Below are 27,340 nucleotides of genomic sequence, written 5' to 3' on the forward strand. Positions count from 1 at the left end.
TGTGGGCGATCTTAGATTACACAAAGCAAAGTCGACCCACTGTAATCCCAAGAAATAAGGCAAGTAAGCAATAGTAATGGCGGTAAGCGATGCTATTTAGGAGGACCCTAGCAAGATGCTGCATGATTACTGTGTGGGGTAGAGCATGGTTATAGCCGCGCCTTGCTTACTTACCATCTGGATTCTAACAACAACAGGAGGGGGTCCAATTTGTATGTAAGTATACAGCTCTCAGATGTTTACTAGTCTCGATCCTGGTATTCACATTGTGGCCTATGTGCTTTTTTCAATTGAGGCGCGTTGACGTTTTGCGAATGCTTCCTCTACATCATAGCCATACAATAGCAAGTCTTCCTGAAATCAATTAACATGACTCATTCACAGGAGACTACAAGACCGGCTGGAAAGCCTGTTGTCGAACCCAATCGTCACATTGAAAATGCCGACAATACGGCCACACCAGTCCCTATTGCCGTCGTTGGCATGGCATGCCGTTTCGCAGGCAATGTCACCAGCCCATCTGAACTATGGAAATTGTGTGCTGATGGCCACGACGGCTGGTCACCCATTCCTAAGGAGAGATTTGATGTGAAAACGCTATACCATACCGACAGCGTAAAGCCCGGTAGAAACCACGCCGTTGGTGGCTATTTTATGAGTGAAGATGTATCCAGCTTCGACGCGGCATTTTTTAACTTTTCTGCCGACGTTGCAAATGTAAGTTAAAAAAATGCAGTCCTTGCATTGAGAGACGAATGAAACTGAAACTCAGGAAAATTGCAGGCTATGGATCCTCAGATTCGCCTCCTTTTAGAAATCGTATACGAGGCGACGGAGGATGGTGCGTTCACGGACATGACCCCATCTAATAGAGACTGAGGAACAACTGACTTTTTATATAAAATAAAAAAGCCGGTATCCCTCTAGAAACACTTGCAGGGACCAACACGTCCGTCTTTTCAGGTTGCTACGGGAAAGATTACCATGATCTCCAATCGCGAGATCCCGAAGCCATGCCTGCTTCTTTTTTGACGGGTAATGGCACAGCGATGATTTCGAATCGAATCAGCCACTTTTACGATCTTCAAGGTGCAAGTATGTCTATCGACACTGGCTGCTCTTCTGGGCTGGCCTGTCTACACCAAGGGTGTCAGACTATCCGCACCGGGGAGTCCAATGTCTCGATTGTCGGCGCGTCAAGCACTATTCTCAATCCGGATTTGTTCGTTGCCATGTCTACGCTGGGAATGGTCGGTGCAAATGGAAGATGCTACGCCTGGGATGCGCGCGCTGAGGGTTATGGCCGTGGTGAAGGCGTTGCGGCATTGGTGTTGAAGGGCCTCGATGCTGCGCTCCAAGATGGTGATCACGTCCACGCCGTCATTAAAGCTACCGGCTTGAATCAAGATGGCAAAACGCAGAGCATAACATCACCATCTGTTGATGCACAGGTAAAACTCATAAATGGCTGTTACCGGTACGCAGGACTCGACCCAGCCGACACCGGATACGTCGAGGCGCACATGACGGGCACCCAAGTCGGCGACCTGGCTGAGGCCAAAGCTTTAGCACAGACGTTTGGCGCTGCTAGTCAGATGGCAGCGAGTAATAGTGATCCGGTCCTGGTCGGCTCGGTCAAGACAAACATTGGCCACACAGAGCCGGTGAGTGGTCTCGCAGCCATCATCAAAACAGCACTCGCCATGAAGAACAGGCAGGTACCTGCGAACCTTAACTACGAGACTTCAAACCCCAAGATCAAGCTAGAAGATTGGAATTTAAGAGTGCCAACAAACCTGATGGCATGGCCAATAAACAAGCCATTGCGGGCTTCAATTAACAACTTTGGCTATGGCGGAGCGAACGCGCACGTTATTCTCGAAGCTGCACCACCAGGATGTGCCAGTGCGAATGGGACGGGACAAAACATGCAATATAAAAAGAGAGATGAGGAAGTTTCACGTGTTTTCATTGTCAGCGCCAGAGACACCAATACCACTCAGACCATGGCCAAGAACCTTGCCGCTCACATAAGAGATTGTATAAACCGTGGAGATGAGTTGTCGCCCGGCGATCTAGCCTACACGTTAGCAGAGCGGCGATCACGTCTGGGGTGTATCTCTTTGGTGAAATCCAGGACTTTAGTCCAACTTGCTGGTCAATTGGAAAGCCCTTTGCTCAAATTCTCCCAGACAAGCAACAAGAAACCGAGGCTAGGATTCGTCTTCAACGGTCAAGGCGCACAATGGCATGCCATGGGCCGTGAGCTATTAGATACCTACCCCATATTTGGTTCTGCTGCTAGAGAGGCAGATTCTGTCCTCCGCAGCTACGGCGCAGACTGGTCATTGCAAGGTATGAATGAAATTCTTCGCCCAGTATTAGTGCATGTGTTAGGAATCCCCCCAAGCTAATACAACAGCGCAGAGGAATTGTTGAGAGATGCCCAATCTACCCGCGTATCAGAAATAAGTATCAGCCAACCTATCACAGTAGCACTACAGCTATGCCTTGTCAAGCTGTTGCAGTCGTGGAACATTCACCCCTCAGCGGTTGTAAGCCATTCTAGTGGAGAGATCGCGGCAGCCTTCACTGTCGGAGCGCTTTCTTTCTCCGAAGCACTCGGCATAGCTTACTACCGCGGGGAGCTCTCGCGCAAGTATAAGAAACTTTTAACAAAGGAAGGTGGAATGCTTGCAGCAGGTATTAGTGCTAGTGAAGCCCAGAGGTATATAACCAATACGTCGGCAGGAGGGCAGGTTGTGGTAGCTTGCGTCAACAGCCCAAAAAGTGTCACGCTTTCTGGAGACATCGACGACCTCAACGAGGTCGCAATGAAACTGGAGCTTGATGGTGTATTCTCACGAAAGCTAAAGGTGCCTATGGCTTATCACTCGCACCATATGTTGCCTATGTCAGAGGAATACGTCGAGATGCTTCGTCAAATACTGCCGGCAAACCGTTCTTGGATGGATGGTATTCAATTTGCATCCCCCGTAACTGGCACCATAGTAGATTCGCCAGGTTTTCTGACACCTGAGCATTGGGCTCGAAATCTTACCAGCCCGGTTCTATTTAGCGATGCATTCAAAGCCATCAACGAAAGCGTGGATATGGTACTTGAAATTGGTCCTCATAGTACGCTCTCCGGGCCTATCCGTCAAATACTCAAAGGCAAGACAATTCCTTACGTATCGTGTTTGAAACGAACGGTTGACGCTGTCGAGACTATGCAAGACGTTGCATGCGATCTCCTTCACACTGGATATCCTGTACTCGTCGGAGCTGTCAATGCTGCTGGCTCACCTCAACATCAAAAATTTGTGCCAGGTTTGCCTCTATATCCTTGGAATCACACCTCAAGCTATTGGGTGGAATCACGGGTGAATAGGGACATTCGGCAAAAGAGATTCCCACCTCATGAGCTCCTTGGCCTGCCAATCTCAGGAGCCTCACCACAAGCAGCCGAGTGGCGGAACTTCTTGCGGCTATCAGATGTGCCATGGCTGGTAGACCACCAGGTAGACTCTCAGGTTGTCCTTCCTGGAGCTGCGTACATCTCAATGGCGGTCGAGGCAGCGCGCCTTATAATAACAGAGGACTCGGCAAAAACTCCGCATGGGTATGGGCTCCGCTATATCGACTTCTTAAGTGCTCTCACTGTCCCAGAATCTTCAGTAATTGAGATACGCCTGCGCCTGAAAGAGATTGACTCGGCGGGCTGGTACGACTTTGAGGTTTGCTCCATCGGGCAATCGGATGATGTATGGGTGGAAAATTGCCGTGGCCAAATCTCAGTATTAGAAGACCTAGGCGGCCAGACCAACTGTCTTCTTGGCCCTGACTCGTTTTTCGATAATGGTGAAAAAGGTCGAGATGTTGATATATCAAGACTACTAGCACGCACATCCAACATGGGCATCAACTACGGACCAGCGTTCCGAAATTTGATCGCTGGGCGCACGGCAGCCAACAGGTCCATCACAGATCTGCGTATTGCTGACGTTGCATCCGATTCCCATAGTTATCTCGTTCATCCCACCACGCTGGATTGCATCATCCAATCCACCTACATCAGTTTACCCGATAGCTCAGATCAGGGATCAATGGTCCTTCCGAGATCTATCCAGAGTGTGTTCATTTCAAGTCAAATACTTGGAAAAACAGGGGATAAGCTGCAAGTACTTAGCGAATTGCAGAAAGTGCAAAAGAAGGGGTTCACTTCTGAAGTAGGAGTTGGGCATGCTGGAGTTGAAAACGCTTCAGTAACCCATCTTCGAATAGAAAAGCTCTTCTGTCAGGCAGTCCCTCGTGGAGTTGAAAGCGTAGATGGCGATAAAGAACCAGAAATATCACAATGCAAGAGCCTTTGGGAACTAGATGTGCTCCACAATGTTCCCAAGGCAATCAAAGATTCCATGCGCATCAACTTGACTGATGACGAGGTTGCTTTTGAGAAGCAGATGCTTCGGGCATCGTACTACTACATTTGTGATGCGTTGTCCCAAATCGAGAAGGAGAGCCAAGAAAATTGGGAATGGCACCACAAGATCATGTTCCGCTGGATGGTGACTGTGGTCGAGCTGGGAAAGAAAGGCGCCTTTGGTGTAGGGAGCACTAAATGGTCTCGGGCAAGCAGAGGTATGAAGCAAGTGGTGTTCGACGAACTAGCCCGTGGAGATGCTTCTTGTCAACTCACCGCACGGGTTGGGGCAAAGCTGACCGACATCCTCCGCGGACGAATCACACCGCTAGAGCTAATGATGGAAGGAGATCTGTTAAACAGATACTATATGGATTTACCCAAGCTCAAATCTCGCAGCTACAAACATGTAGCTCGAATGGTTGAGCTCTTCGCCGTGAAGCACCCTGGTGCCCAGGTACTTGAAATCGGAGGCGGCACTGGTGGCGCAACACAGGTTATCCTCGAGGGTTTTGGCGCTCGAACTAGTGGTGCAGGTACTCTCCTCGGCCATTATACATTCACTGATGTATCTTCCGGATTTTTCGAGGCCGCCCGCCAGAAATTTGCTGCGTGGGATGGATTGATTGACTTCCAGAAACTGGATATAGAGACGAACCCTATTGAACAGTCCGATGTCTTCACATCCGGAAAATTTGACCTCATAGTTGCATCCATGGTGCTTCATGCCACTAAAAGTCTGGATCGAACGATGAGGAACGTGCGTAAGTTGCTCAAGCCAGGAGGCAAGCTTCTCCTAGTTGAGACAACACAGGACAAGCTCGACATGCAGCTCATTTTTGGAACCCTGCCAGGGTGGTGGTTGAGTGAAGAGCCGACTCGTACCATGAGTCCCAATGTCGACAGAGAGACTTGGAACGAGGTGCTTCGTAGGACAGGTTTCACTGGTGTGGACTTTGAAATCGGGGATTGCGAGCAGCGGCAATTTCAGTGTTCGAGTGTAATTCTCTCGACTGCTACCAGAACGCCTACTCTGCCGCCGACTGTGACTGTCGTGTACACAGTTCCGGTACCCGAAGCATGGAACAGGCAACTTGTCGACAGGAGCCTGGAAAAGAGCGGTACTGCTATAAATTATAAAATTTGGGATGACGTACAGCCTGAGAACAAAGTCTATATTTTTACCGGCGATATGACCGCTCCCTTTCTGGACAATATAGATAAGACTTCCTATGAGAAGTTACAGCAACTGATTGCTCGAAGTCGTGGAATATTGTGGCTGAGTTCTGGAGGCTCTGTTGACGAGCAGGCCCCGTTATATGCTCAGACCTATGGCTTATTGCGAACTTTGCGGCAGGAGGACACTACAAAACCGCTGATTCATTTGGACTTTGAGCAGACTAATGGCGGACCCTGGACTGGTGATAAAATTGATCACATTATCCATGTACTAACGCATGCCATGGCTGAGGATCATGTAAACTCCGACTGGGAGTACGCCATCAAAGACTCCATGCTTCATGTTCCCAGGTTCTTTCCAGGAAATTTGAAAGTCCCAGAGCCTATACTTGAGCAACAACCGTTCTACCAGCGGGGTCAGACACTAGTATGGGAGCCTTCAGACAAGATATTCATCAAAAATGGTCAAGTAAAGTCCAACATTCCCAGCGACATGTTGGAAATTGAAGTTAAGGCTTTTGATGTCGATCTTCGAACCGTACCAAATGATGGCGAGGAAATAGCGGCATATCATTTAGGTGGTGTTGTCACTAGAGTTGGGGCCGATGCAGAAGCAAGTGGATTTCACGTCGGTGATAGGGTGGGTGGCTTGACAAAAGGCCGTTTCACAAATATCGCGCAGACACATATGACTAGTGTTGTCAAGGTCCCAGGCATGTCCTTTGTGGAAGCAGCGTCTATTCCGGTCGCATATGCCGCGGCATACCACGCATTGATTATTGTCGCAAAGCTTCGACAAGGAGAGTCGGTACTGGTACATCCTGGCATGAGCGATGTCGGCCAAGCAGCAATTGTCATAGCCCAGAATATTGGCGCTGATGTGTTCGCGACTTTTGATAAGGAAACGGAGCGCAGTATTTTGAAAGACAAGTATCATGTGGTGTCACATCGTATCTTCTCTACTCAAGATGTTAGCAATACGATATCTTTCAACACTCAGAGCAAGAGAAACGGCATGAATGTCATTCTCACTTCGCCAGCCAGTCGATCCAATAACTCTTTGGGGAATTTCCTTACTCGCTTCGGGCGTTTCATCCAGACTGGGGGGATTGGTGCAAAGCAAGGTCGACGACCATTGAGCCAGGAAATATTGGAGAGTTCCGCCACATATGCCAATGTTGATATAATGGAGTTGGCCGAATATGACGGCCGCGCTTTCCAAGAGGCAATAGTGGCCGGAGTTGAAATATGGAACAAAATGGGTCGCGGCATGTCTACTTCCTTGCCCTTTGTTCAATATCCAGTTTCGCAATTAGACGAAGCGGTTCGACAGCAAGGGCAGAAAGGCAATACCGCCAAAGTTCTAGTTGTTATCCAGCAGGAAGATGTGGTAAACGTAAGTTTTGCTTTATTTTTGATAACATGATTTAGCGTTGATTGGAATGTTGCTGTTAGGTTACCTCCTCACTAAAGCCGCTTTCATTCGACGCTAAGGATGCCACATACTTGATTGTCGGCGGATTAGGTGGAATCGGTCGAGCTATAGCATCCTGGATGATGGACAATGGTGCTCGGAATTTGCTCATCGTGTCTCGCAATGCCGAAAAGCATCCTGATGCGGCTATACTCCTGCGGAGAGCCAAGAATGAGTCCCGTAATCTTCAGATACATAACTGTGATGTGTCATCTGAGGAAAGCCTTGTCGCTCTCCTTGAGGATGTTGGCGATTCCTTGCCGCCTATCCGAGGCGTCGTTGACGCGGCTATGGTTCTTGAGGTAAGAGTTCCCTTTGCTGTTTAAAATTTCCTTTTTTTTTTTTTTTTTTCCTTACTTTTGCGTTAAATTTTTGAGCTATCTGTCTGATGGAGCTTTGTAGGACTCGGTTTTCGAGAGCATGACGTTTGACCAGTGGAAACGAGCTGTATTGCCCAAGGTTGCCGGTACCACGAACTTGGACAGGCATCTATCACCTAACCTTTCCTTCTTTGTTCTTTTATCTTCGTTGACTGGAGTGGCGGGCCACGTCTCGCAGGCCAACTACTCTGCCGGTAATACTTTCCAAGATGCATTCGCCCGCCATCGAGCGGCAAAGGGCCAATTCACCATTAGCATCGACCTCAGCGCCGTAAGCGGCGTGGGATATATTGCCGCTGCCGATAATGACGCTGCAAAGGCACGCATTGACGCACTTGGTTCGACATCGATTCCTATTGAAAGTGTTCTTACACTGCTGGATAAGGCCCTTAGCCGGGGAGAGGTCACTCCAGGGGAAGCCCAAGTGGTTGTTGGTTTACAGCCATGGAGGGAGCTGGCAGACGATAGCATTGTACGTCGGGACAAACGCTTTGGGACACTACGGTCATCGGGCCAACAGCGTAACATGTCAGCCCTTGGGGCAGGAAATTTGGAAACAGAAATCCTCAGTCCAACAGCGATGCTCGTCCAGGCGCTCGGTAATGCTACCAAGGGCGAAGACGGACTCGCAAACGGGGAGGTAGCAAGAGCAATCGCTGCGCGGCTCGCTACTATTTTCAATATCAACGATGAGACTATTGACTTGAACCAGGCCTTGGCGATTCACGGTGTCGATTCACTTGTCGCAGTCGAGCTGCGGAATTGGCTGGCTGCAACGAGCCGCGCCAAGCTATCGATCTTTGAGATACTACATGCCAGTTCGTTACACGAGATAGCATCTTTAACACTGGCGAGGGCCGAGTTGTCCTAAGTTTCAAGGATTCGAGAGTGCAAATGCAAATGGTTAGGCCGCACTGAAACTTGCTAATCCGTGATTTGGCCTGGAATAACTACGTCGTAGTCGTGGCAATAAACAGTTGCGTAAACGGATTGTAAAATCTATGCGTGTCTGAAACATCAGATGCCTGAATTCTTCAAGGCTAGATGGGGCGTCCAGCTAGACAATAAGATAGACTAAATAATTTGACGTGTTCATCTAGAAGGCAATATACGCAAGGAGATGTTGGTCAAACATACATACATACATAACGATGTGTTGGTCATGCGAGACGGCGGGAAGCGGCCCCGTTTTATGGACTAGCCGCAATGGGCTAAGCGTCATCTTGTCTTCCGTCACGGGGAACAGCTATTATTGGCTGAGAGTGTTCATTTACGTGGGTCCTCAATAGTTGTAACTTTGTACCAGCAGGCCGTTTGCTAGTCTCGCTAGGACTGGTTAGTATTCGTTAGTATGTAGTACTCCGTATTTTTTGTAGCAATTTAGTATCGACTGTTTAGGGCTGGCTTGCGAGTCTATTAGCGAGCGCTGGGCAGCGGCGCGTTCACAGTTGCAGGTATGACCTGTCCACCTGTACATCTACATAGATACATAGTACGTAGTCGTATTTAATAGTACGTATTCTATTACAACGGCCGGTGGGGTGCGCGGCCGGCAATTGGCTGCCCTCGCCGCGGTGCCCGGCTAGCGCGGCTGACTAACGCGTAGGGCGATCGGCGATACGTCAGGCCCCACCGGCGCCATCCGTCATTACGCGCTATTTCGGGCAGTCGCTTCCCGACCCTCAGGATTAATCTTCTCAGGCCAATGCATATAGTATCGCCCGTGTCCGTGCGAGCGACTTCTTTTTGTCTTCTTGTATCCCTGCTTCTTTCTTGTCCTGTCCGGTTTGCGTGATACCCATACTGCCGCTTTGTTTGTTTGTCTGTCTGTCTGTCTCCTTTTTCCTTCCAAATTTGCGCAACGGAATCTCCACAACTACTTCCGGCTTGAATCCCGACCTTTTTGCCGCCACCGCCTCAAATCGTGACTGACTCCTTGAGTCATTACTTCATTACTCCATTACTGACCTTCCGGCTTCTTTCCTGCGCCTGTGTTTCGATGATATTCGCGCGGTCCCGATTTCCCTGCAGAGCCCTCCCTGTGCCCGGCTCATAATGCCAATATTCCAGGATCCGGACAGAGTGATATCATCGTTTGCTCCGCCGCCGGAGTCGCCTGCCAGCGACAATGATGACCACCTTCGCAGTCCCTCGTGGTCTCAGCAATGGAGGGACGATGGCCTTGCCGATGTCGAGATGACGGGGACCTCGCCGACAAACTGCCACCCCGATCACTATCACTCAGCCCACCTTCGCGGTCACCATAATGGGCGAAATGAGTACATCCAGTCTCTCAAGCGTAGGCAGGCTCCTCGCTGGAAATCACCCTTCTCGGTATGATCCTCTTCGCGCTTTTTAGAAAACTCTCCTTTTCAATTTTTCTTCATTATTCATTTCACTTTCAACTCATCGATAAGAGATTAACTTTGATTTGACAGCCGGAAAAGCATGCTTATCTAGAACACCACCACCCCTCTTACACTAAACCCTTGGGAATTCAACACGACACAGCATACTCGCCACCACACGTCGCCGTACAGGATATGTCTGGCGTGGAAGAGAAAGACTTTGCTGTTCCCTTCCCCGTAATCGAGCGACCTCGCTCGGCCCTGCACTCTGGCGATTTCACAGAAGGCCTACAAAATCGAACTCCCGAGCATCCCGGCCACCAGCGCTTTAACAATATTCAATACGAGCATGTCGTTGGTCATCGGTTCAGCACGTCTCCTACGACACCATGGTATCTTCATTCTTTCCCGGCACATCCACTAGCCAAGGACCCTGAAACAAGCCCGCTGGCCGGACGGGCCATCGTACCGGGATCGAGATCGCGCGCCCCTTCGTTGGGATCATTTTCCTCAAGCTACATTCTCAAAGCGCCTACCAGCCCGCTAGTACATCAGGCAAATAATGCCGATCTCGATTTTTCACCAAAGGTCGATGCACCAGACTTGTCGACTTTTGAAAAGAGCAACCGCCGTCGAACACTGCCTCCAGAGACCTTTGCGCAGTATCGGGGATCGCCACCGTCGCAATCGCGAAACGCTGGTTTCGGGAAATCGTTCGCATCCCTCCAAAGGGAAGAAAGCCTGCCTTCTCAGGCTCATCAGCCCCGAAGGTCCTCGGCGTTCAGCCTTCAACTTGCGTCATCGCCGCATGCCCAATTCCGGCCCCGACGGCCATCATTTGCGTCGGATTTGTCTCCTCGTATACACGCCTCAATGGTTGGATCATACGAAGAGTCTATTCTACGTGGAAGGATGTCGACCAGTCCTTCAAAACCTCTGGATTTCACCGCTCAGATCGGGGTATTGGGAAAAGGCAAATGCAAAGCAAATTTGAAATGCCCGCCCCATATTGCAGTACCGTTTCCAGCGGTCTTTTATAGTTATCCGACCTCGGGAGCTGGCCGATCTATATCAGATGATAATCCTAGTCCATATGTAGGGTTGATCGATCTTGAGCACGCAATCTCACAAAGCACCGCTCGCCAAGAGAGAAAGAAGCACTCCTACGAGCATCTACCGATGGAAAACAAAGATTCGCACGTGCTGGCAGCTTCGTTAAACGAGTCCGCTCAACCTCGCAAGCGAGAAAAGCGTTCGAGCCGATCTGAAGGATTGAAAACGCCTCCAGGGGGTTCCTATCGTATTCCTCAGCGCGGCCAGCTACAGATTGTAATAAAAAATCCCAACAAGACTGCCGTCAAACTTTTCCTTGTGCCATATGATTTAGATGGTATGGAACCTGGATCGAAAACATTTATTCGGCAACGAAGCTATTCAGCAGGCCCCATCATCGACATGCCCTTGACAGCGCGTAAAAATTTCGGCACTGATCGCCCTGAAGCTTCTTTGAATTCCACTGGCGATCCCAAGGACAAGCCTACTTTGCGATATCTCATTCATTTGAATATCTGTTGCACATCCAAGGGCCGCTTCTACCTTTACTCGACTATCAGAGTTGTGTTTGCCAACCGAGTCCCCGATGGCAAGGAGAAATTGCGCAATGAGATTCAGTATCCAGAGCCCCGCTACAGTCCCTATAGGCCGGTCAAGGATTTATCCAATGCCAATTCTCGTCAACCTGCCGAGAATTCATTCAGGCGACGCAGTACGGTAGCCGGACTCCCAGATTCTCAATTCCACGACAGCAATAACACCCTCCACCTTCCCCCTCATACCTCCTCCCCTTATGCGAAACAATCACCGCCTGCATCACCAACAAACACAGCGGCTACTCTCCCATTCAAATTATCCACCCCGAATCCCAGGCGGACTTTGCTTATACATGATGCTGGCTCATCAACAATAACAGCAACAGCACCTTTTGGCAGCCCCTGGCAGGAACAGCCAACCCTACCCGGCGACGACCCATTTTATCACAAGACACCATCTCCGTTCTCCGGCCGCTCCTCCTCTTCCTCATCAATAGCTCCTGAGTCCACAACAGTCCCTCCTCACTCGCCAACGAGTCTGCAACAACATGATACTAATACCGATATCGATGCCGATGCCGATGCTAAAAAAACCAGCGATCTATACAACAAACTCCAAAAGGGAGACGTTGGCTACGGAGGTTTCTTTGGCTCTTTGGTGGAACCATCATCATCAGAAAGCGGAGAAAGTCTATTGGCGCAGAAGCTGAAGGATTGGACTCGTACACAATAAGTGAATAATTTTTTTTTTCCTCCTCTCCATTTTTTGGGAGGCTTGGAAGGCTCAGCGAGCTGGGTATTATTTTTTTTTTTTGTATCCATATCCATCCATATAATAACTCTATCGAGGAGCAAGTCAAGTCTATCAACATTTGACGTCTCGGCGTCGACATTAATATCAATATTTAAACAAATCAATATCAATACATATTTTTAACTTAAAACTTCGATTGGTAAAAAGATTTACATAGGAAGGACATTTTTGTCTTACTAGCATATATTCTAATATCTCAAAATTACATGATAGTAATACAAAAAAAAACAAAAAAAAAAACAAGTACCAAGCCAGACAAACAGACAAGAACTTATTTCCAACACACACACTCACACACAAACATCAACATTCGAAGAGAGAGAGTTAAATTCGGTAACCAATGTTCATTACATTCCAAAAGCCTCTGTAATCATTTTCAGAAACATTAAGCTAACCGGCATGTTCGACAATCTCGTTGACCAAGACGCCGTCTTTGATATAGCTCTTAATCTGCTCAGGCAGCGGGCATTCCTTGGTATCATCGTCGGTGTTCTCCTTTGGCGGAAGCAGGATATTGACGCTGGAAGTCTTGCTGCTAAACACCTCCAGGTTCATGCTTGCAGGGGTCAGATAGACGGTTGCGCCGTCGACTTGGTCCAGCAACAAAGTGGGCACCACACCGTCGACTTGCAGAGCAAACTTGTTGGATTTGATGACATCCAGACTGCTAACCAGCGAGTCCACTATAACCGAAAGTCCCGTGCAGTTGTCGATGGAGATGGCGTTGGCCTTGCCATTGATCTTGATGACCGTTTTGTTACAGCGCGAAATCAGAATGGACTGGTTCTGCTGTGCGGTGATCTCAACGAGTTCGGGGACGCCCTCGAAATGCTCCACGAGCCACTTGCTGCCCTCAAGGTCCTTGCGAGGAGGCTTCTTGGAGCGCATGCTCTCGGGTTTGGGCTTTTTGCCTGGTGCGGGGGATTTACCTCGGTTGATGGGTGATCCCAAGCTGCTAGTTGAGTCTGATCGTTGCGGAACAACGGAGCTTGCGCGGAGGGTTGGGTTCTTGTGCGTCATTTGAGACTTGTCGACTTTGCGGAGGCCCGACGTTACAGAGTCGCCTTGGTTTAACTCGGCGAATACTGCAGACATGTCTGCTCCTTCGCCAGACGAGCTTGGGTCCGCGGCAGGGGGAGGCGGTGGAGGAGGTGGCGGAGGTGGTGGTGGAGGAGGAGGAGGTGCGCCTGCTGCTGGAGCTGGAGCTGGAACGGGGGCTGGGGCAAATTTGGATGAGCCGGACTGAATTTGCTTGAGCGCATCCAATGCAGAAGTGCCACTTTGGTTGTTCCATGTTAAGCCCTTCTTGTAGTGCTTATTGAGGTATGTAGCAAGGGACTTGAAAACTTTATAGTAGGCCTGGATGTACTGAACATGCAACGGATCTCTGCGCAACGGGTCAGCATTGATCAACCTAACAAGAATAAACAGCCATACTTGTCTTTGTACTGTTTGAGAACCATGTTTCCGTAATATTCAATACCTCCAATCATGCTCTTGACGACTTCCGCAGGTTCGGGCTCGGAAAACCATCCGAGGGCGAAGATTCCCTCGGCAATGGTGCTCAGGTGGTTGAAGTACGGAGAAGGTCTATTGGATTCCTTAAGCATGTTGGCGGTATCGGAGGCTTTGTGGAGTTCGGTGATGAGCGCCGGCGGCAATGAATCGGGCTTCTGTGCCTTGGTCGTGACGAGGATGAAGGTACGTTCAGCTCGGAACGCTTGCAAGACTGCTTCAGCCTAGTAAGAAGATTTTGATTGTTAGCCCTTCCCCTTTCCAAAAAAAAAATACTTCTTTCGCCCATCGCATACCTGTTCACCAACCACGCCCCCGATTTTCTTTCCAAGATCGACAAAGGCCTGCACGTCGGTCTTGATGAGCTCGTCAAAGTCCTGGATTTGCGCCGGCTCTGGTTCAGGGGCGGGTGCTGGTGGTGGGACGACTTGTTTGGGTGGCTCAGGCGCTGCAGGTTGAATAGGCACTGGGACGTTGCCATGAGTCGTAGGGCTTGTTCCGTCAAAGGATACGGCCATATCCTCGAGGCGAGAGGTTGCAGCCTCCAGCCTGGTATCGTAGCCCGTTAGCTTTTCTGCTCACATGCCTAGGTAAAAACACATGTCAAGATGCACAGGAACATACCTCTTGAGGAGGGTCGTCATATTATGCATCTGATTTCCGGCCGCCATTTTCGCAAATGTTTTGGATAAAGTAAACGGTTTCGTGAGGTTGACACAGCTGAGTTAGGCAGCCCGACTAGGAGGTGCGTATATAGTCTGCGGCGCCAGGTGAAGGTCAAAACGCCCGTATCCTGTCACCATGTACTGAATCCTAAAATTCGAACGAACCCAACGCAGGAATAAAGAGTGTAATATGTGAGGTGTCTCCAACGCAAATAGGAGGTTGGTTGCTAGAAGGAGCTCCGAAACGGCCAGCCTAGCGTTAACGACGATGACGGCAAAATAGCTTTCCGCCTCCAAGTCTCGGCCAGGAACAGCCAAGAGCTGAGGCGCGATAACATCCCAGTGGGTCCGATAAAGAAGACATGCATTTCTACCAAGGACCCAGAGGGCGTCCACTGCTGAGTCGACTTTTTCGATAGACTCGACTGTTTTTTGCATTTAGATAACCCTGCTGGTCGAGTATTTTGGGTGCGGTTCATCATCCAGTCATCATCCAGTCATCATCTACTCTTCCCATTCACTACAGAAAATAAACGGTATAAAGAAGAGGGGTAGAAAGGCAGAAGAGCACTATCCACCATGTCGGATGATGGCACAATCAAGGAGCAGGATAATGTTGATTTCTGTACTTTAGGAATGCTCATTATAGGTACGAACTCGGCTTTTTGGCGAAATCCACATCAGGATCTCTCTCCGAGAACAAACCATCTGACTTGCATTTCTTGTAGATGAAATTCACTTCGAGGGTTCCCGACCGCCAGTTTATGGCATTCTCGGAGGAGCAGGGTCTTTCGCTGTCCTAGGAGCCCGCATGGTTGCTGGCAAGCAGTACGGGAAGGCCGTGAGCTGGATTGTCGATGTTGGATCGGATTTTCCTGCAGACGTGATAAACACCATTCAAACATGGGACACGGGCTGTGTCATTAGAGAGGATAAAAGCCGTCTGACAACTCGAGCATGGAATGGATACGGCGCAAACGAGAAAAGAGGTGAGAACAAGGCAAGTCGCATATACAAGTGCGTGGCATCTGACATTTTCAGATTTCAAATACCTAACTCCGAAACTACGACTAGAGCCGTTCATGCTCTCACAAGCGCAGATATTCTCGAAAACTTTCCATATGGTTTGCTCCTCTGAGCGATGTATCCATATCGTAGAGGAAATCCTTCACAAGAGGGAAGAGTTGCAGAACCACAGCACGTCAATTCAATCTGTGACAAAACCAATATTCGTCTGGGAACCTGTTCCAGATCGATGTACACCCGAAGACCAAGACAAGTTCCTGGCTGCCTCCCGCATGGTCGATATAGTCAGTCCCAACGAGCTCGAGCTGGGAATGATGTTTGGACGCCCGGGCTGGAATGAAGCAGACCCGGAAGATCGCAAGCTAGTTCAAAAGATTTTACATTCGGGAATTGGCTTCGACAAGCAGGGCACTCTGGTCATTAGAGCAGGGAAAGATGGAAGCTACTCTTATTCATTAGGTCGAAAAGGAACCTGGCTTCCAGCATACCACGAAACGCAGGCTGACCAGGCCTCCAAAGTGATCGACCCGACTGGTGCTGGAAATTCGTTCCTTGGAGCATTAGCTCAAGGTATGATTAGTGAAGGGCGACAAGGGCACCAAATTATTGAAACAACTTTGGCAGCTTCCAGCCCATGGGATAAAATCAAGACCAGATGGGGCAATGACGGCCAAGTGCCAAAGGCCGTGATCTGTGCTACTGTAGCTGCGGGATTTGTTGTGGAGCAAATTGGCGTGCCTACTGTATCAATGGCAGAGGATGGAAGAGAGACATGGAACGGGACTGAATTCACAGAACGACTCCGTATTTATACACAGCGATTATGTAAAACGCTCGAACAGTCTTCCTCAGACCATGACTGGCTGGAAGACTAATTCATCCCTCATTGTTCGCGGTGAATTGAGGTGATCTATGGAAAGCGCACACTGCGCAAAACTTCTAAATAAAAAAAAACAAATCGAAAATGGCAGTCCTGCAGCTTGTATATGTCTCCTTTCCGTTATGACTCGTTCTTCGCGGCGTTCTGTTGTTTTTCGTGTTCGATGATTTGCTTGCTCCAGCTAAGCCCAGCAAAGGTCAGCAAAAGGTTGCACGTATATGTAGATGATATCACTCAATGCACTACTAACTTTCGGCTGGGAAAGAATCTGCCCGGCTCTGGCATGCGGTCACGGTGCTCGCGCTCCGCACTGAGGCTCCAGGTAGCTGCAGCAATTCCGAAAATGGTCGCGAACATGATGGCTGTGTTGGCCTTCCAGTTGCCTGGCTGTGCGTACCAGCCTCCAGCTGGAGACCAGACTTCCTTCGGGTACCTATTACAACGCAACGCGCATTGGTCAGCGATTCCGGGGTTGCAAATCATGGGACCGGATAGTCAGGAAGACACGCACGGGATCTTTGGACCGCCTCCCATCGTGGCGAATGGAATTGATTCAGCAAGGTGGTGGTGTAGCAGGAGTTCGATTGAAATCGGGCGACGTTCATTTGACGCTGGTAACGTCGGGGTCAGCGGCGCCCGTGACTTGCGCGCTAGGCCACAACAGGACTAGCGGCCAGCATCCTTTTTTTCTCTTCGGGCAGACCCCGTGACTTCCCCGGCAAGCTTGACATTTTTCTTCCCATTGTTGTTCGCATCACGCCTCCGCAACCCGCGACAGTCCTCCCTCTCCACGAGCCATTCCTCTTCTCCGATTTCCTTTGTTCGGTGCTAGGTATCCGCCAGGTGCTCAGGACGCCCCATGAAAAGATTGCAGCCCCAGCGATGGAGCCGCTCGGTCCTGTCGCCGCGGACCACTCCGGGTGATTTATTATATCGGCAGGTCAATACCAGGTTACGGTGGCAGTCAACGGCATCAGCAGCTGCTCGGACGAAAGCAGATCGCCCAATTGGAAACACGTCCTCAGAGACGCTTCCGCCCAAACCTCAACACAAGCCAGATTACCCTCACCCTGCATATCCTAGAAAAACGCTGCCTCGCACTTCGCCGAAACTCTTCGCTCTCCATGCGCGACTTGCCCTCCCCAAGAAGCTTCCCGTTGAAACACTGGCGCGGGCGTTGATGGACAGTTCAGCTGAACCTCATCCCAGCTTCAACAATGACTCGTTGTCGGTGCTTGGGTCTGACCTCCTCTCATACTACACCTCCGAACACCTGATCTGTACCTTTCCCCGACTCCCCTCGACCGTCTTGTTTGCTGCCATGTATGCATTCATGGGCCCGAAGACTCTTGCGGCCATAGCACACGAATGGGGTATCGAATTGGCTGCCGCCCCTGGTCTTGAGGTGGATCCTGGTCTGCTTCAATTCAAAAGATTGGAACCAGGCACCGAAATCGCCATAGATCCTTCAAAGACTACACGAAAACACAGGAAGATTAAGACAAGAATCACATCCAGTATCGTCTATGGCGATTCCTTTGGCGAACCAGTTCTCACGACTGTTCACCCGAAAAAAATCGACGCGAAACTCCCCGATCCCGAAAGCATCCAAGGTGTGACGGCTGAAAAGGCTACATCAACATTTGTCCAGGCCGTGGTGGGAGCTATTTATTTGCATGGTGGCCGCGCTGCTGCTAAGCGGTTCTTCGAAGAACACATTCTCTCTCGGCATCTCGATCTTTCTAAGTTGTTTGCGTTTACCCAGCCAACCCGCGATTTGGCCAAGTTATGCGCCCGCGAGAGCTTCCAGGCTCCTGTCGCCAAGGTTATCACTGAAACCGGTCGGCACAGCAGAGCCCCCGTGTTTGTAGTAGGAATCTTTTCTGGCAAAGACAAACTGGGCGAGGGCTCCGGGGCCAGTCTTATCGAAGCTCGAACTCGAGCGGCTGTTGCGGCACTGAAGGGCTGGTATCTTTATAGTCCGCTGGATGTGCAAATGCCCAGCTCCACGGAGGATGAAGACGCCAAGCCCTGGAAGCCTGTATATGTTGATTGGGGTGAAGTGTTTGTATAAGATTATTAAAGACTCTTGATCGGCCTATTTGGAAGGTTCTCACATCTTCGTTATTGTTGTTATTATGGTGCCTGGATCTACCGGTGCTGTGGTCTCTTTTTCTTTTCATTTTTTTTTTTCTTTCCTTCTGTGTTAATTGCATATTTTGGTATGGGCTGTATGGGAACGGGCTATTACCGCAATGTACTGTATACTATTGAATCTCTACAAGGCAGCATTTAGAGCATGAATGCGAATATCATCAGATCATTAATATCCCTCATTTATAAGTACGATCACCAGCGCTTTTTTTAGGAACTACGTTTGTCCAGGTATTTCCCGTACTCTTCCCAAAGCTGCGACACTTCAACCCCAAACAACCCCTTCCAGAAGCTTGATTCGTGCTGCCTTGTTTCCTCAGTAGCTTCACCGAGATACCCCAGCCGCAACAATCGATCATTGAGCAATCCAACTGCCCCACGGCCGATACGCTCATCTTCCAGCCACGCCAGGAAAAACGCAGTATGCTGATAGCCCTCGTCCCATTTTGATGGACGATCCCTGGCAGATTTCGGCTTTTGCCAGTGCGGGGGCACGAAGCCGGCCTTGAGGCGCACAAAGTCGGCAATGCCTTCGACCAGACCGCCTGGAGGGCCAGGAACATCTTTTGAATTAGGAGGAGTGGTATGCTGGTAGCAATGGACTAGTTCGTGGGTAAGTACGCCCTTGAGTTCGCTGAGAGGGTCGGCGTTGTTGTTGCACACGTGATCGATGTATGATAGCGAGAAATGGATTTCCTTGTGGTCGTCGTCTAGATCTGTGCCATTGGTATAGGCGACGCCGGAAAAGTCTTGCAGGATGACTGTCACGGAGCGAGTAGGAGGAATTTCTGGTGTGAATGATGTCGGCGTCTTGCTGGAAGATGAAGGCGTGGTGTAGAGTTGCTCGACTATCGCCGCGAGACCGGAGTCTAGCACGGCTTGGAGGTCTGGGATGAACCGAAAAAATGATGCAGTTGCAGCATGACGAGCGTCTTGCAAATGAAGTCGTAGCTTTGGTTTGGGGGGAGGAGCAGTTATGTCCTCTTTTTTATTGGAGTTGTTGCTGGTATCTGGATGCGACTTTATGTGAACCGGAAGAGGTGAGGGAGTGGCGGATACGTTGGACATCTTGCAACAGGATTGCCAGAGTAAGTAGAGATTGTAGTAATGAGTTCTCTCGTTGGATGCTGGTTTATATACATCCAATGTTGTTGTGGGGTTGACTGTTGATGCCTGGATGTTTAAGTCAAGTTGACGCTAAGCTTTGGAGTGGAGCCTCTGTCCCGTTACGTGTATTTTATTTTACATTATCAAATATATACAACAAAGCTATCTATCAACTTCAACATTAAAATACCTTGATAACAGAGGGCGAGGCGGGGGGTGCCCAGTATAAGCATAAAAGCCTTGAAGATATTGTAGTTCACATGTAGCTTTCTCAGTTTACAAGCAGGACCATGCCATTCGCTCTTCCTCAATCAAGTTCGAGATGCTCAGGATTGAGGTTGGCGAATTGTCACAAGATTCGTTTCTTTCTCTCTAGAAAAGTCCTGAACGCTCGGTACAGTTGGTATTTGCTGCCGCTTCCATCCCCTGCAACGATTCGCTTTCCACTTTGTATCAGTCCATTTTCCGCTCCCAAAATTGCGCACGACAGTTATTTCAAGAACGTGCAATCTGCCGTCTGTCTTCTTCTCTTCCTTGAAATCACAAGGTAATAGTGATGCATCCACTTTGCAGGGCCCGCCCCATCCCATAAAGCTTGACTTAGTCTCGTCGAAAAAAATTTTGAAGTCAGCTCTCGATGTTTTTGCGTGATGTCAGCAAAGAAGTTCGTATCCCCAAGAATGATAGTAACTTTGGGGAGCAGTTTTGAAGTAATAACTTGAATATATATTTATAGAAATATAATCTCTTTGAACTATTCTAACATCCATCAGAAGATCGCTATAATGCCATTCATAAAATTGTGGTGCTCTGATTGGGCTTTGAGAAACACATTAGCTTTGTTAAGGCGAATCAAAGTGTTCTAGATCTTTACTATTATGATTATTTATTGTAATATATTGAAAAATATAGAAAATATCCTATAATTATCTTATTAGATTAATTTATTATTATAGAATTAGGTAAGTAATATATATGAGGTTAAAATAAAAAATATATGGCCTTATGTAGCAAATGTAAAATAACAAGTTTTGTCTAATATCTCTAATCGTCCGCCGTAAGTACAGTTCGAGTTCTGACCCTAATTTACCAATGTCACCCGAAGAGAGCTATAAGCCTATAAGCAGCAAAAGGCGGAATATGCCACGTGGTTAAGCCGTGCCTTAAAGCGTCCGTTGTCCAAACCTTGACATATACATAGTTAACCCAATATATACTAGATTGTTAAATATTAAATAATAAATTAGTATATCAAAAATTTATGTACGTATAAACTCAGTCTTTACCTAGGTAGATGATAGATCTATTCTATGAGAGAAGCCTGTTACTAATGAAGAATCTTCAAATATCATTCTACTTCTAAGTCTATTGTTTCGCTGCTTGTCTGAAGTATGAAAAAGATTGCTCCATAGCCTCACCAAGCAAGTGCACATAACCGGGAGTGGGCATCTGGAGGTGGTCGGCTAGAATAGACAGGCACAAGAGCTTTTCCTTCCCGACATATCTTTCCCAGCCATTAGGCCCGAGGTCTGCACTGGTCTTGTTGAGCAGACTCCACGCAACAGCGCCCATTTTAGGATCCTCCATGAACCCAGGATAGGCCTCAGTAGGGATACCCTGATCGGCCATCAACTGCAAAAGTCGAGGATTGTGGGCTCGTTCAAGGTGGCCCTTCTGCGCCCAGATGACGGACGTGTATTCCGCTGGCGGTCGCTCTCCGGCCTGTAGAGGCGTCGGATTGTATTCAGCGACGCAGGCAAACACCGCGTTGAGGTGTTGATGGGTTCTGTTGGTTGAGTTCCAGATGCCACTATCATCTTTGCTGGATATAGAGTCGAACATGACCAACCCGAGATCGATGTTGTCATGCACTTTCGTAGAACGCGGAGAGCACATATCGATGAGCAGAAGACCTTCGACAACGTGTCCAGCTGCGGACAATTGGCGGCAAACCTCGTAAGCAATCATGGCTCCACCGGAAAACCCTCCAACCCAAAAGGGTACTCCTTTAGCCTGTTTATCGACCATCGCCTTCACAATAAGCTTGGCAATGCCCGAAATGCCCACCTCGACTGTTAGTCTACTCGGACAATGGAGGAAAGGTGAGTCGATTCCGTAAAATGGCATCTGAGAATTGATGAATGCAGGAATATGGATGTAACTCGCAATTGTGCCCGTGCCGTCAGCAATCATATAAAATGGCGGCGGGGCGTGTTGACCTTGACGATTCTTAGCTGGACGGCCATGTAGCAACGTGATTCTGACTCTGGGGGCAGGAGAAGAGTCATCATCACGATCCTTTTTCTGGGACGTCACTATTGAGGTCTCGCGGATCTCCTCTGGACCAACCGGTACGTCGAGCTTCTCCACTTTCAAGTCATTATTAACAAGCTCCGTAGCATCTTCTGAGCTGATCGAAGATTCCGGTGTGTCATCGTTAAGTGAGCCGGACTCGGAATTGGGCGTGGACGGCGATGCTGTACCAAACGCGCGACGTATGTCGCCAATTGTAGGATGCTCCATCAGGAATGACGGAAGGAGGTCCATACCTGTGGCATTGGTCACTCTAGAGGTTACCTCAATGGCCATGATAGAGTCGACACCGAGGTCAGCCACTGCAGTTTCATCGGTTAGCTCCGACATTTCAACACCCGTCTCTTCGGCAATGCTTTCCAGCACGATTCGAACGATCCCAGGAGTAGCTGTAATTTCTTCGGCGTCTTGTTGTTTCTGCGGCTCTATAGTCTTCTGTAGTACCGTGGCAGGTTCTTTCTTCTGGATCACCTTAGGTGCATCATTATTGTTGGGTGGGCTTGGTGGTTTTAATTTCCCCACAGAAAGGGTTTGTCTCAATGTACCATTGTTGATCTGGTGAAAACGAAGGCCAAAACACTGGGCGACTAGCATATAGTCCGAATTAAAGACATAAACCTCACATATTCTGGTATCCTTGCCAGTTTTCAGGACGCGGACGAATGTATAATACGTTTTACCAGCCTCGAGAGCAGCTGTCTGCTCGAACTTCTCAAAGCCACTGTTTATGAAACTTGTCCCAGCTGCAGTCTGGTTATATCGTGGATCTGAATTAACCGTAAAGCCTGCTAGATGCACAATACTATCACCCCAGTAGGGAGAGAATATAAATTTAGTGCCAAATGGGTTTTCCGGAAGCACAACTTCTGCAGCAGCCTCCGAAAAATCATTGGATATATAAGCCTCTTTGACAGACTTATAAGTAGGACCATAGTCGACCGTGTGGGAGAAAATAGAGTAGAAGATATCGGGGTGGAATCTATGGCCATGACCCTCTTTGGCAGTCTGTATAATTTCGTCCATCCTGGTTTTGACAAAATAAGACACTCGGTCCCAGCTAGCTTGTAGACCATTTAAATTGTTACAAACCACCACTGTACAGCTACCGATATCGTAGGAGGTACGATGTTCTGATGAAGATAAACTAGGGGCGGCTTTCCACGAGACTCGGATGTTATCGCTGGAAGGGCCCTCCATGACAACAGTTGTGAGAAGTTCTCCATCAGAGCCAACGAGATTTTTGGTCAATGGTCGTGATAGTGTTGGGCTTAGAAGGGCCAGCTTCACGATATTAGCATCCTCTTCTCGACCAAGAGACTTCAAGGTATACGTGACAGCTGCAAAGGCTGCTTCGCAGAAGACACTTCCAGCAACGATTGGTATTTGTTCCATCCGATGGCCGTCAATTAGGGTGTTGAAGCCCGGTTCTGCAAGTGAAGCGCTGAAAGTCACCTGGACTTTGTTGGGAGGTAAAGATTCTTGAACAACATATTGCGCGCAGGTCGAGATGATTTCTGTTTTGGCAGGCTGGACGGCAGGGTGTAGCGATGGATGGGTGCCTTTATTTGGCTCAACGTAGCTGATCCAGTATTCTTTCATGTCCCATGCGTATGATGGCAATGTCAACATGTTCAAGCATCTTTCGTAAGGTTCATGAAAGGCCAGCCAGTCAACCCCAATGCCATGCGTGTACGCTGCAGTAATGCATTTGGATATAGAGCCCCAAGCCCCGCCAGAAACCCCCGGAGCCTCGAGGGTCGACATGATATTTTTAGATGACGATGACGTGGGAAAGGTAGCTCGGATAAAAGAGCTGCACACCTGGTTAGGGCCGAGTTCGACCCAAAGAGGGTCAGAAAACTCCACCTTGACTGCATTAAGGGCGCCAACAAAGTTAACTGCCTGCCGCGTTTGCTGTCCGAGGTATTGTCCATTAAAGGTTCCGGCTGTGTCAACAATGGATCCAAGCAGGGTCGATGCCACCGGAATTTTAGGGGCTGAGTACGTTACGCCCTCTGCAAGAGAAATGTATTCGGCCAATATTGGGTCCATTTGCATGGAATGAAAGGCAAAAGGTACTGAAAGCACCTTTGAAGGGGCCGTTAACTCTCCCCGGAGCTCGTCAATTTGATCGGCGGTGCCGCTTATGACAGTGGCATTTGAGCTGTTGATACAGGCCACAGTGCAAGAGGAATATTGTGACCGAGATTTTAGGAAGTCTTGTACCGCTGTCACAGACAAGGACACGGCAAGCATGGCACAGGAACCCTCCTCATATCGCTCAAGAAGCAGAAGAGCTCGCTGGCCAACCAGATACAAGACGTCTGCTAGCGATAGAACGCCGGCAACGTGTAGAGCGGCATACTCGCCCAATGAATGTCCCATGACCGTGGATGCTTGCAGGCCAATCGATTTCCAGAAAGCGGCAAGGCCAATCTCTAGTGTCAGCACAGCTAGTTGGGTCTGTGCTGTGGACATGGTTGACATGTCCACATTGGTGCTGGCAATAAGGCTGAGAAAAGGAGGGAAGCCGTATTGTTCACAAATGCTCACGCATAGGTTGACAGTCTCGTGGAACGCAGGGCTGGTATTATATAACTCGCACCCCATTCCTGCATAGTGAGATCCCTGTCCAGTGAAAACGAACACGATGGGCGAACTCTGCGACGATGGTAAGGCTGATGACGTCGTGTCTGATGTTTCAATTTCAGCATTCAGTTTGGTGATCAGTTCTTGAACAGTAGATGCGGCGTAGGCGGATCTGAAGGGGTGATGCATCCTCCTCGCAGTGGTTGTGTAGGCAACGTCTTCAATCTTGGAAGCTGGGTTTTCCCGCAACCACTCGACCAATTTCCGTTGGTTTGCACGGTGAGACGCCTGTGTTCTGGCCGAGGTTGCAATAACATGGCAAGACCGAGGATCCACGGCATGCTTCTTATCAATGGAGACGTAGTCTTCCAGGATCATGCAAGCATTGCCTCCTGCCGCGTCGAAATTGTTGAGAAGAATACGTCTAGGCTCCTGCTTCTTGTGGAAGCGCATAGCCTCCGATGGAATGATAATGTTCTGCTCCGAGAGGGAGGGAAACTTTGGGTTGAGCGCATGTGGCATTCCGGCTTGTGGTGGTATAGTGTCCTTCTGGAACATGGAAATGCATTTCAACAGTTCAGCCATGCCAGCAGCGGCTTCACTATGACCCACGTTTGCCTTGCAACTTCCTACAGCCACAGGCTCATCAACGAGCTGCCTGTGCTTGAAAATATTTGTGACGGCACTCATCTCGGCGGGGTCCCCAGTTTGCGTGCCTGTTCCATGCATTTCCACATAAGAAATGTCATCTGGAGAGACGTGTGCCTTACGCATGACCTTTCGAAACAGCCGTTCCTGGGCCCCGGGGTCAGAATTTGTAATTGACGTCGCGTTCCCAGAATGATTCCTTCCGCTAGAAGCTATCACTGCTAGTATGTTGTCATTATGTGCTACGGCATCTTCAAGGCGTTTGAGCACCACAGCGCCAGCAAAGTCCCCTCGCGCATAGCCGTCTGCATCATCACGGTAAGTCTTGCAGTTGCCTGTATCAGACAATATTCCCGCCTTGCTGCAACAGGTGAAGGAGTGAGGGGTACTCAGAATGTTGCCAGCGCCCGAAACGGCCATGTCGATATCCTTTGACAACAGGCTCATACAGGCTAGGTGGATGGCGGACGTGGTTGATGCGCATGCAGAGTCGAGCGAGTAGGTCGGGCCCTCCCACTTGAATTGCCATGCAAGACGTCCAGGACCAAATGCACGCTGAATCCCTTGCAATGTATACGCATCGCATCCGAGAGCGGCGTGTGCAGTCTCGTGCCAGTCATCATTACACTGGCCGTAGAACGCAGCAATGCGGTGGGGATCTGTCGTCCTGGTTTGGCCGTCTGAGTAGCCGGCCATTTCCAAGGCCTCGTAGGTACTCATGAGAAATTGCCTATGGCCTGGATCCATCTGTATTGCTTCTCTGGGCGATATGTGGAAGAAACGAGAGTCGAAATTACCCGGCTTGTTCATAAAGCAACCGAATTTTCCAGTCATAGTGCACTTTCTGTCATCATTCTTGTGCTCTGGACAAAAGTAATCGTCTATGTCAAAGCGATCCTTAGGAACTTCTTGGCAGAGGTCTTGTTTGGATATGATGAGGTCCCAGAATTCGTCGACGTTGTCGCATCCTGGCCCTCGCCCAGCCATTCCGACAATGGCAATGCGGCCAGCCGGTGGTGACAACACTTCCCCATCATCCCCATGTAGAAGAAGCCGTTCATCTTGGACCAGAACATCCCTTCGCGCTGCCTTCAAAGTAGCAGCCAAGTAACTTGCGTGACTGCTGGACCCCATTTGGATCACTCTGACAACATCATTCCCAGCAAGCTTGGCGTTGAGTTTGCTAAAAACTTGTGTAATGTCCAAAGGACGGGATAAGACTTGGGAGCAGACTGCTCTAAGTAGATCTCCCCAGTTGGTGTAAGTGGCTTCAGGATCGTCCAGGCCCCAGATGCGATGGTTTGAGCAAGCAAGCGGTTTGCTTAAAAAGGTCGAGTTGTTTCCAACCATGTAATCAAGGTCTTCCTGCGAAATGTTGAGGGTGTGTTGGAGGGCATGGATATCCAACGGATTCTTTGCAAGACTCTTTACGGTCGGGCATTGCTTGATGAACAGCTCCAAAACTGACGGAGGGCCGATGATGGTGCTCCACCCAGCTCCCGTCACTCCCACCTTAGCTCTTTTCATCGATTGAATGCCCATACTCTGTTGGAATTGGTCCAGAGTCTTCGCGAGGTCATCTTTCGGGATTCCCAGTACTGCCCAGCCCCAGTTACCGGGACCGTCCTCCACAGCCCTAGATCTCACTGAGGTGAACTTGCAAAACCTCACAAGCACCCGGGTCACCTCGAGACATGCATCGTATAGGGAATCAAAATCTCTGGAGATGGCTAAGGCCGCAAGACTGATTAGACCCCCTGATAAGCCCAGCCACTCGGCTCGTCTATTGGGGTTGAGGAGATCTGGCTCTCGTTTTACCCACTGGAGCAGGAATCCCGTTCTTACGGTATGAAGCAGGAGAGTTCGCACCACGCCCAGTTCATCGGTAATGTTGCGGTATTTTTCGCCGAGTTCTTGAAGGCTCGAGAAATTGCCTAGGGCATGTTGTAGTTTGGCATCGATGGTAGTAGCCTTAACTTCCGTTTTGATAACGTCGGCTAGCTCGTCTAAGAATAATTGTAACCATGGTGTTGAGCTAGCGGCCTTCTGGAGCTGCTCAATGCCAGCAACCCACGGGTCTGTCTGGTCTCCAAAGAGGAGAATAGTCGTGGCCATTGACTATGGTAATGTCTTTGTAACAGTCACTGTTTACTTGTAAGTTGTCACTGGTTGACTTTTAAAGATGAAAGCAGAAATAGGAATGCTTCCTCAACCTCCTTAACTACTTATATATGTA

The 27,340-nt window shown here is 49.2% G+C and overlaps 8 protein-coding genes across 8 annotated transcripts; 4 read left to right on the top strand and 4 right to left on the bottom strand.

Annotated features, from left to right (window-relative positions):
* Window positions 1-384: 384 nt before the first annotated feature.
* Window positions 385-8,327, top strand: TRUGW13939_09508 (uncharacterized protein; the record flags this gene model as incomplete). Its single annotated transcript, XM_035492630.1, has 6 exons — window positions 385-717; window positions 784-841; window positions 913-2,355; window positions 2,428-6,998; window positions 7,058-7,378; window positions 7,479-8,327. Coding segments are annotated over 6 exons (7,575 nt in total), but the record flags the coding sequence as incomplete, so codon positions are not given.
* A 1,184-nt stretch (window positions 8,328-9,511) lies between these two features.
* Window positions 9,512-12,126, top strand: TRUGW13939_09509 (uncharacterized protein; the record flags this gene model as incomplete). Its single annotated transcript, XM_035492631.1, has 2 exons — window positions 9,512-9,790; window positions 9,895-12,126. 2 exons carry the CDS (start codon window positions 9,512-9,514, stop codon window positions 12,124-12,126), a joined length of 2,511 nt encoding a protein of 836 aa, XP_035348524.1.
* A 471-nt stretch (window positions 12,127-12,597) lies between these two features.
* Window positions 12,598-14,393, bottom strand: TRUGW13939_09510 (uncharacterized protein; the record flags this gene model as incomplete). Its single annotated transcript, XM_035492632.1, has 4 exons — window positions 12,598-13,594; window positions 13,645-13,946; window positions 14,019-14,271; window positions 14,347-14,393. 4 exons carry the CDS (start codon window positions 14,391-14,393, stop codon window positions 12,598-12,600), a joined length of 1,599 nt encoding a protein of 532 aa, XP_035348525.1.
* Window positions 14,394-14,966: 573 nt separating this feature from the next.
* Window positions 14,967-16,288, top strand: TRUGW13939_09511 (uncharacterized protein; the record flags this gene model as incomplete). The annotated part of the gene is made up of 3 exons (XM_035492633.1): window positions 14,967-15,036; window positions 15,116-15,376; window positions 15,429-16,288. 3 exons carry the CDS (start codon window positions 14,967-14,969, stop codon window positions 16,286-16,288), a joined length of 1,191 nt encoding a protein of 396 aa, XP_035348526.1.
* A 125-nt stretch (window positions 16,289-16,413) lies between these two features.
* TRUGW13939_09512 (uncharacterized protein) lies at window positions 16,414-16,827 on the bottom strand (the record flags this gene model as incomplete). Its single annotated transcript, XM_035492634.1, has 3 exons — window positions 16,414-16,474; window positions 16,544-16,726; window positions 16,805-16,827. 3 exons carry the CDS (start codon window positions 16,825-16,827, stop codon window positions 16,414-16,416), a joined length of 267 nt encoding a protein of 88 aa, XP_035348527.1.
* Window positions 16,828-17,152: 325 nt separating this feature from the next.
* On the top strand, window positions 17,153-18,367 carry TRUGW13939_09513 (uncharacterized protein; the record flags this gene model as incomplete). Its single annotated transcript, XM_035492635.1, has 1 exon — window positions 17,153-18,367. One exon carries the CDS (start codon window positions 17,153-17,155, stop codon window positions 18,365-18,367), a length of 1,215 nt encoding a protein of 404 aa, XP_035348528.1.
* A 290-nt stretch (window positions 18,368-18,657) lies between these two features.
* Window positions 18,658-19,515, bottom strand: TRUGW13939_09514 (uncharacterized protein; the record flags this gene model as incomplete). Its single annotated transcript, XM_035492636.1, has 1 exon — window positions 18,658-19,515. One exon carries the CDS (start codon window positions 19,513-19,515, stop codon window positions 18,658-18,660), a length of 858 nt encoding a protein of 285 aa, XP_035348529.1.
* A 1,404-nt stretch (window positions 19,516-20,919) lies between these two features.
* Window positions 20,920-27,219, bottom strand: TRUGW13939_09515 (uncharacterized protein; the record flags this gene model as incomplete). The annotated part of the gene is made up of 1 exon (XM_035492637.1): window positions 20,920-27,219. The coding sequence occupies one exon, from the start codon at window positions 27,217-27,219 to the stop codon at window positions 20,920-20,922; it is 6,300 nt and encodes a 2,099-aa protein (XP_035348530.1).
* Between the last annotated feature and the right edge of the window lie 121 nt (window positions 27,220-27,340).

This window comes from Talaromyces rugulosus, chromosome V (genome assembly GCF_013368755.1).
Source record: "Talaromyces rugulosus chromosome V, complete sequence".
Taxonomy (NCBI): Eukaryota; Fungi; Ascomycota; class Eurotiomycetes; order Eurotiales; family Trichocomaceae; genus Talaromyces; species Talaromyces rugulosus.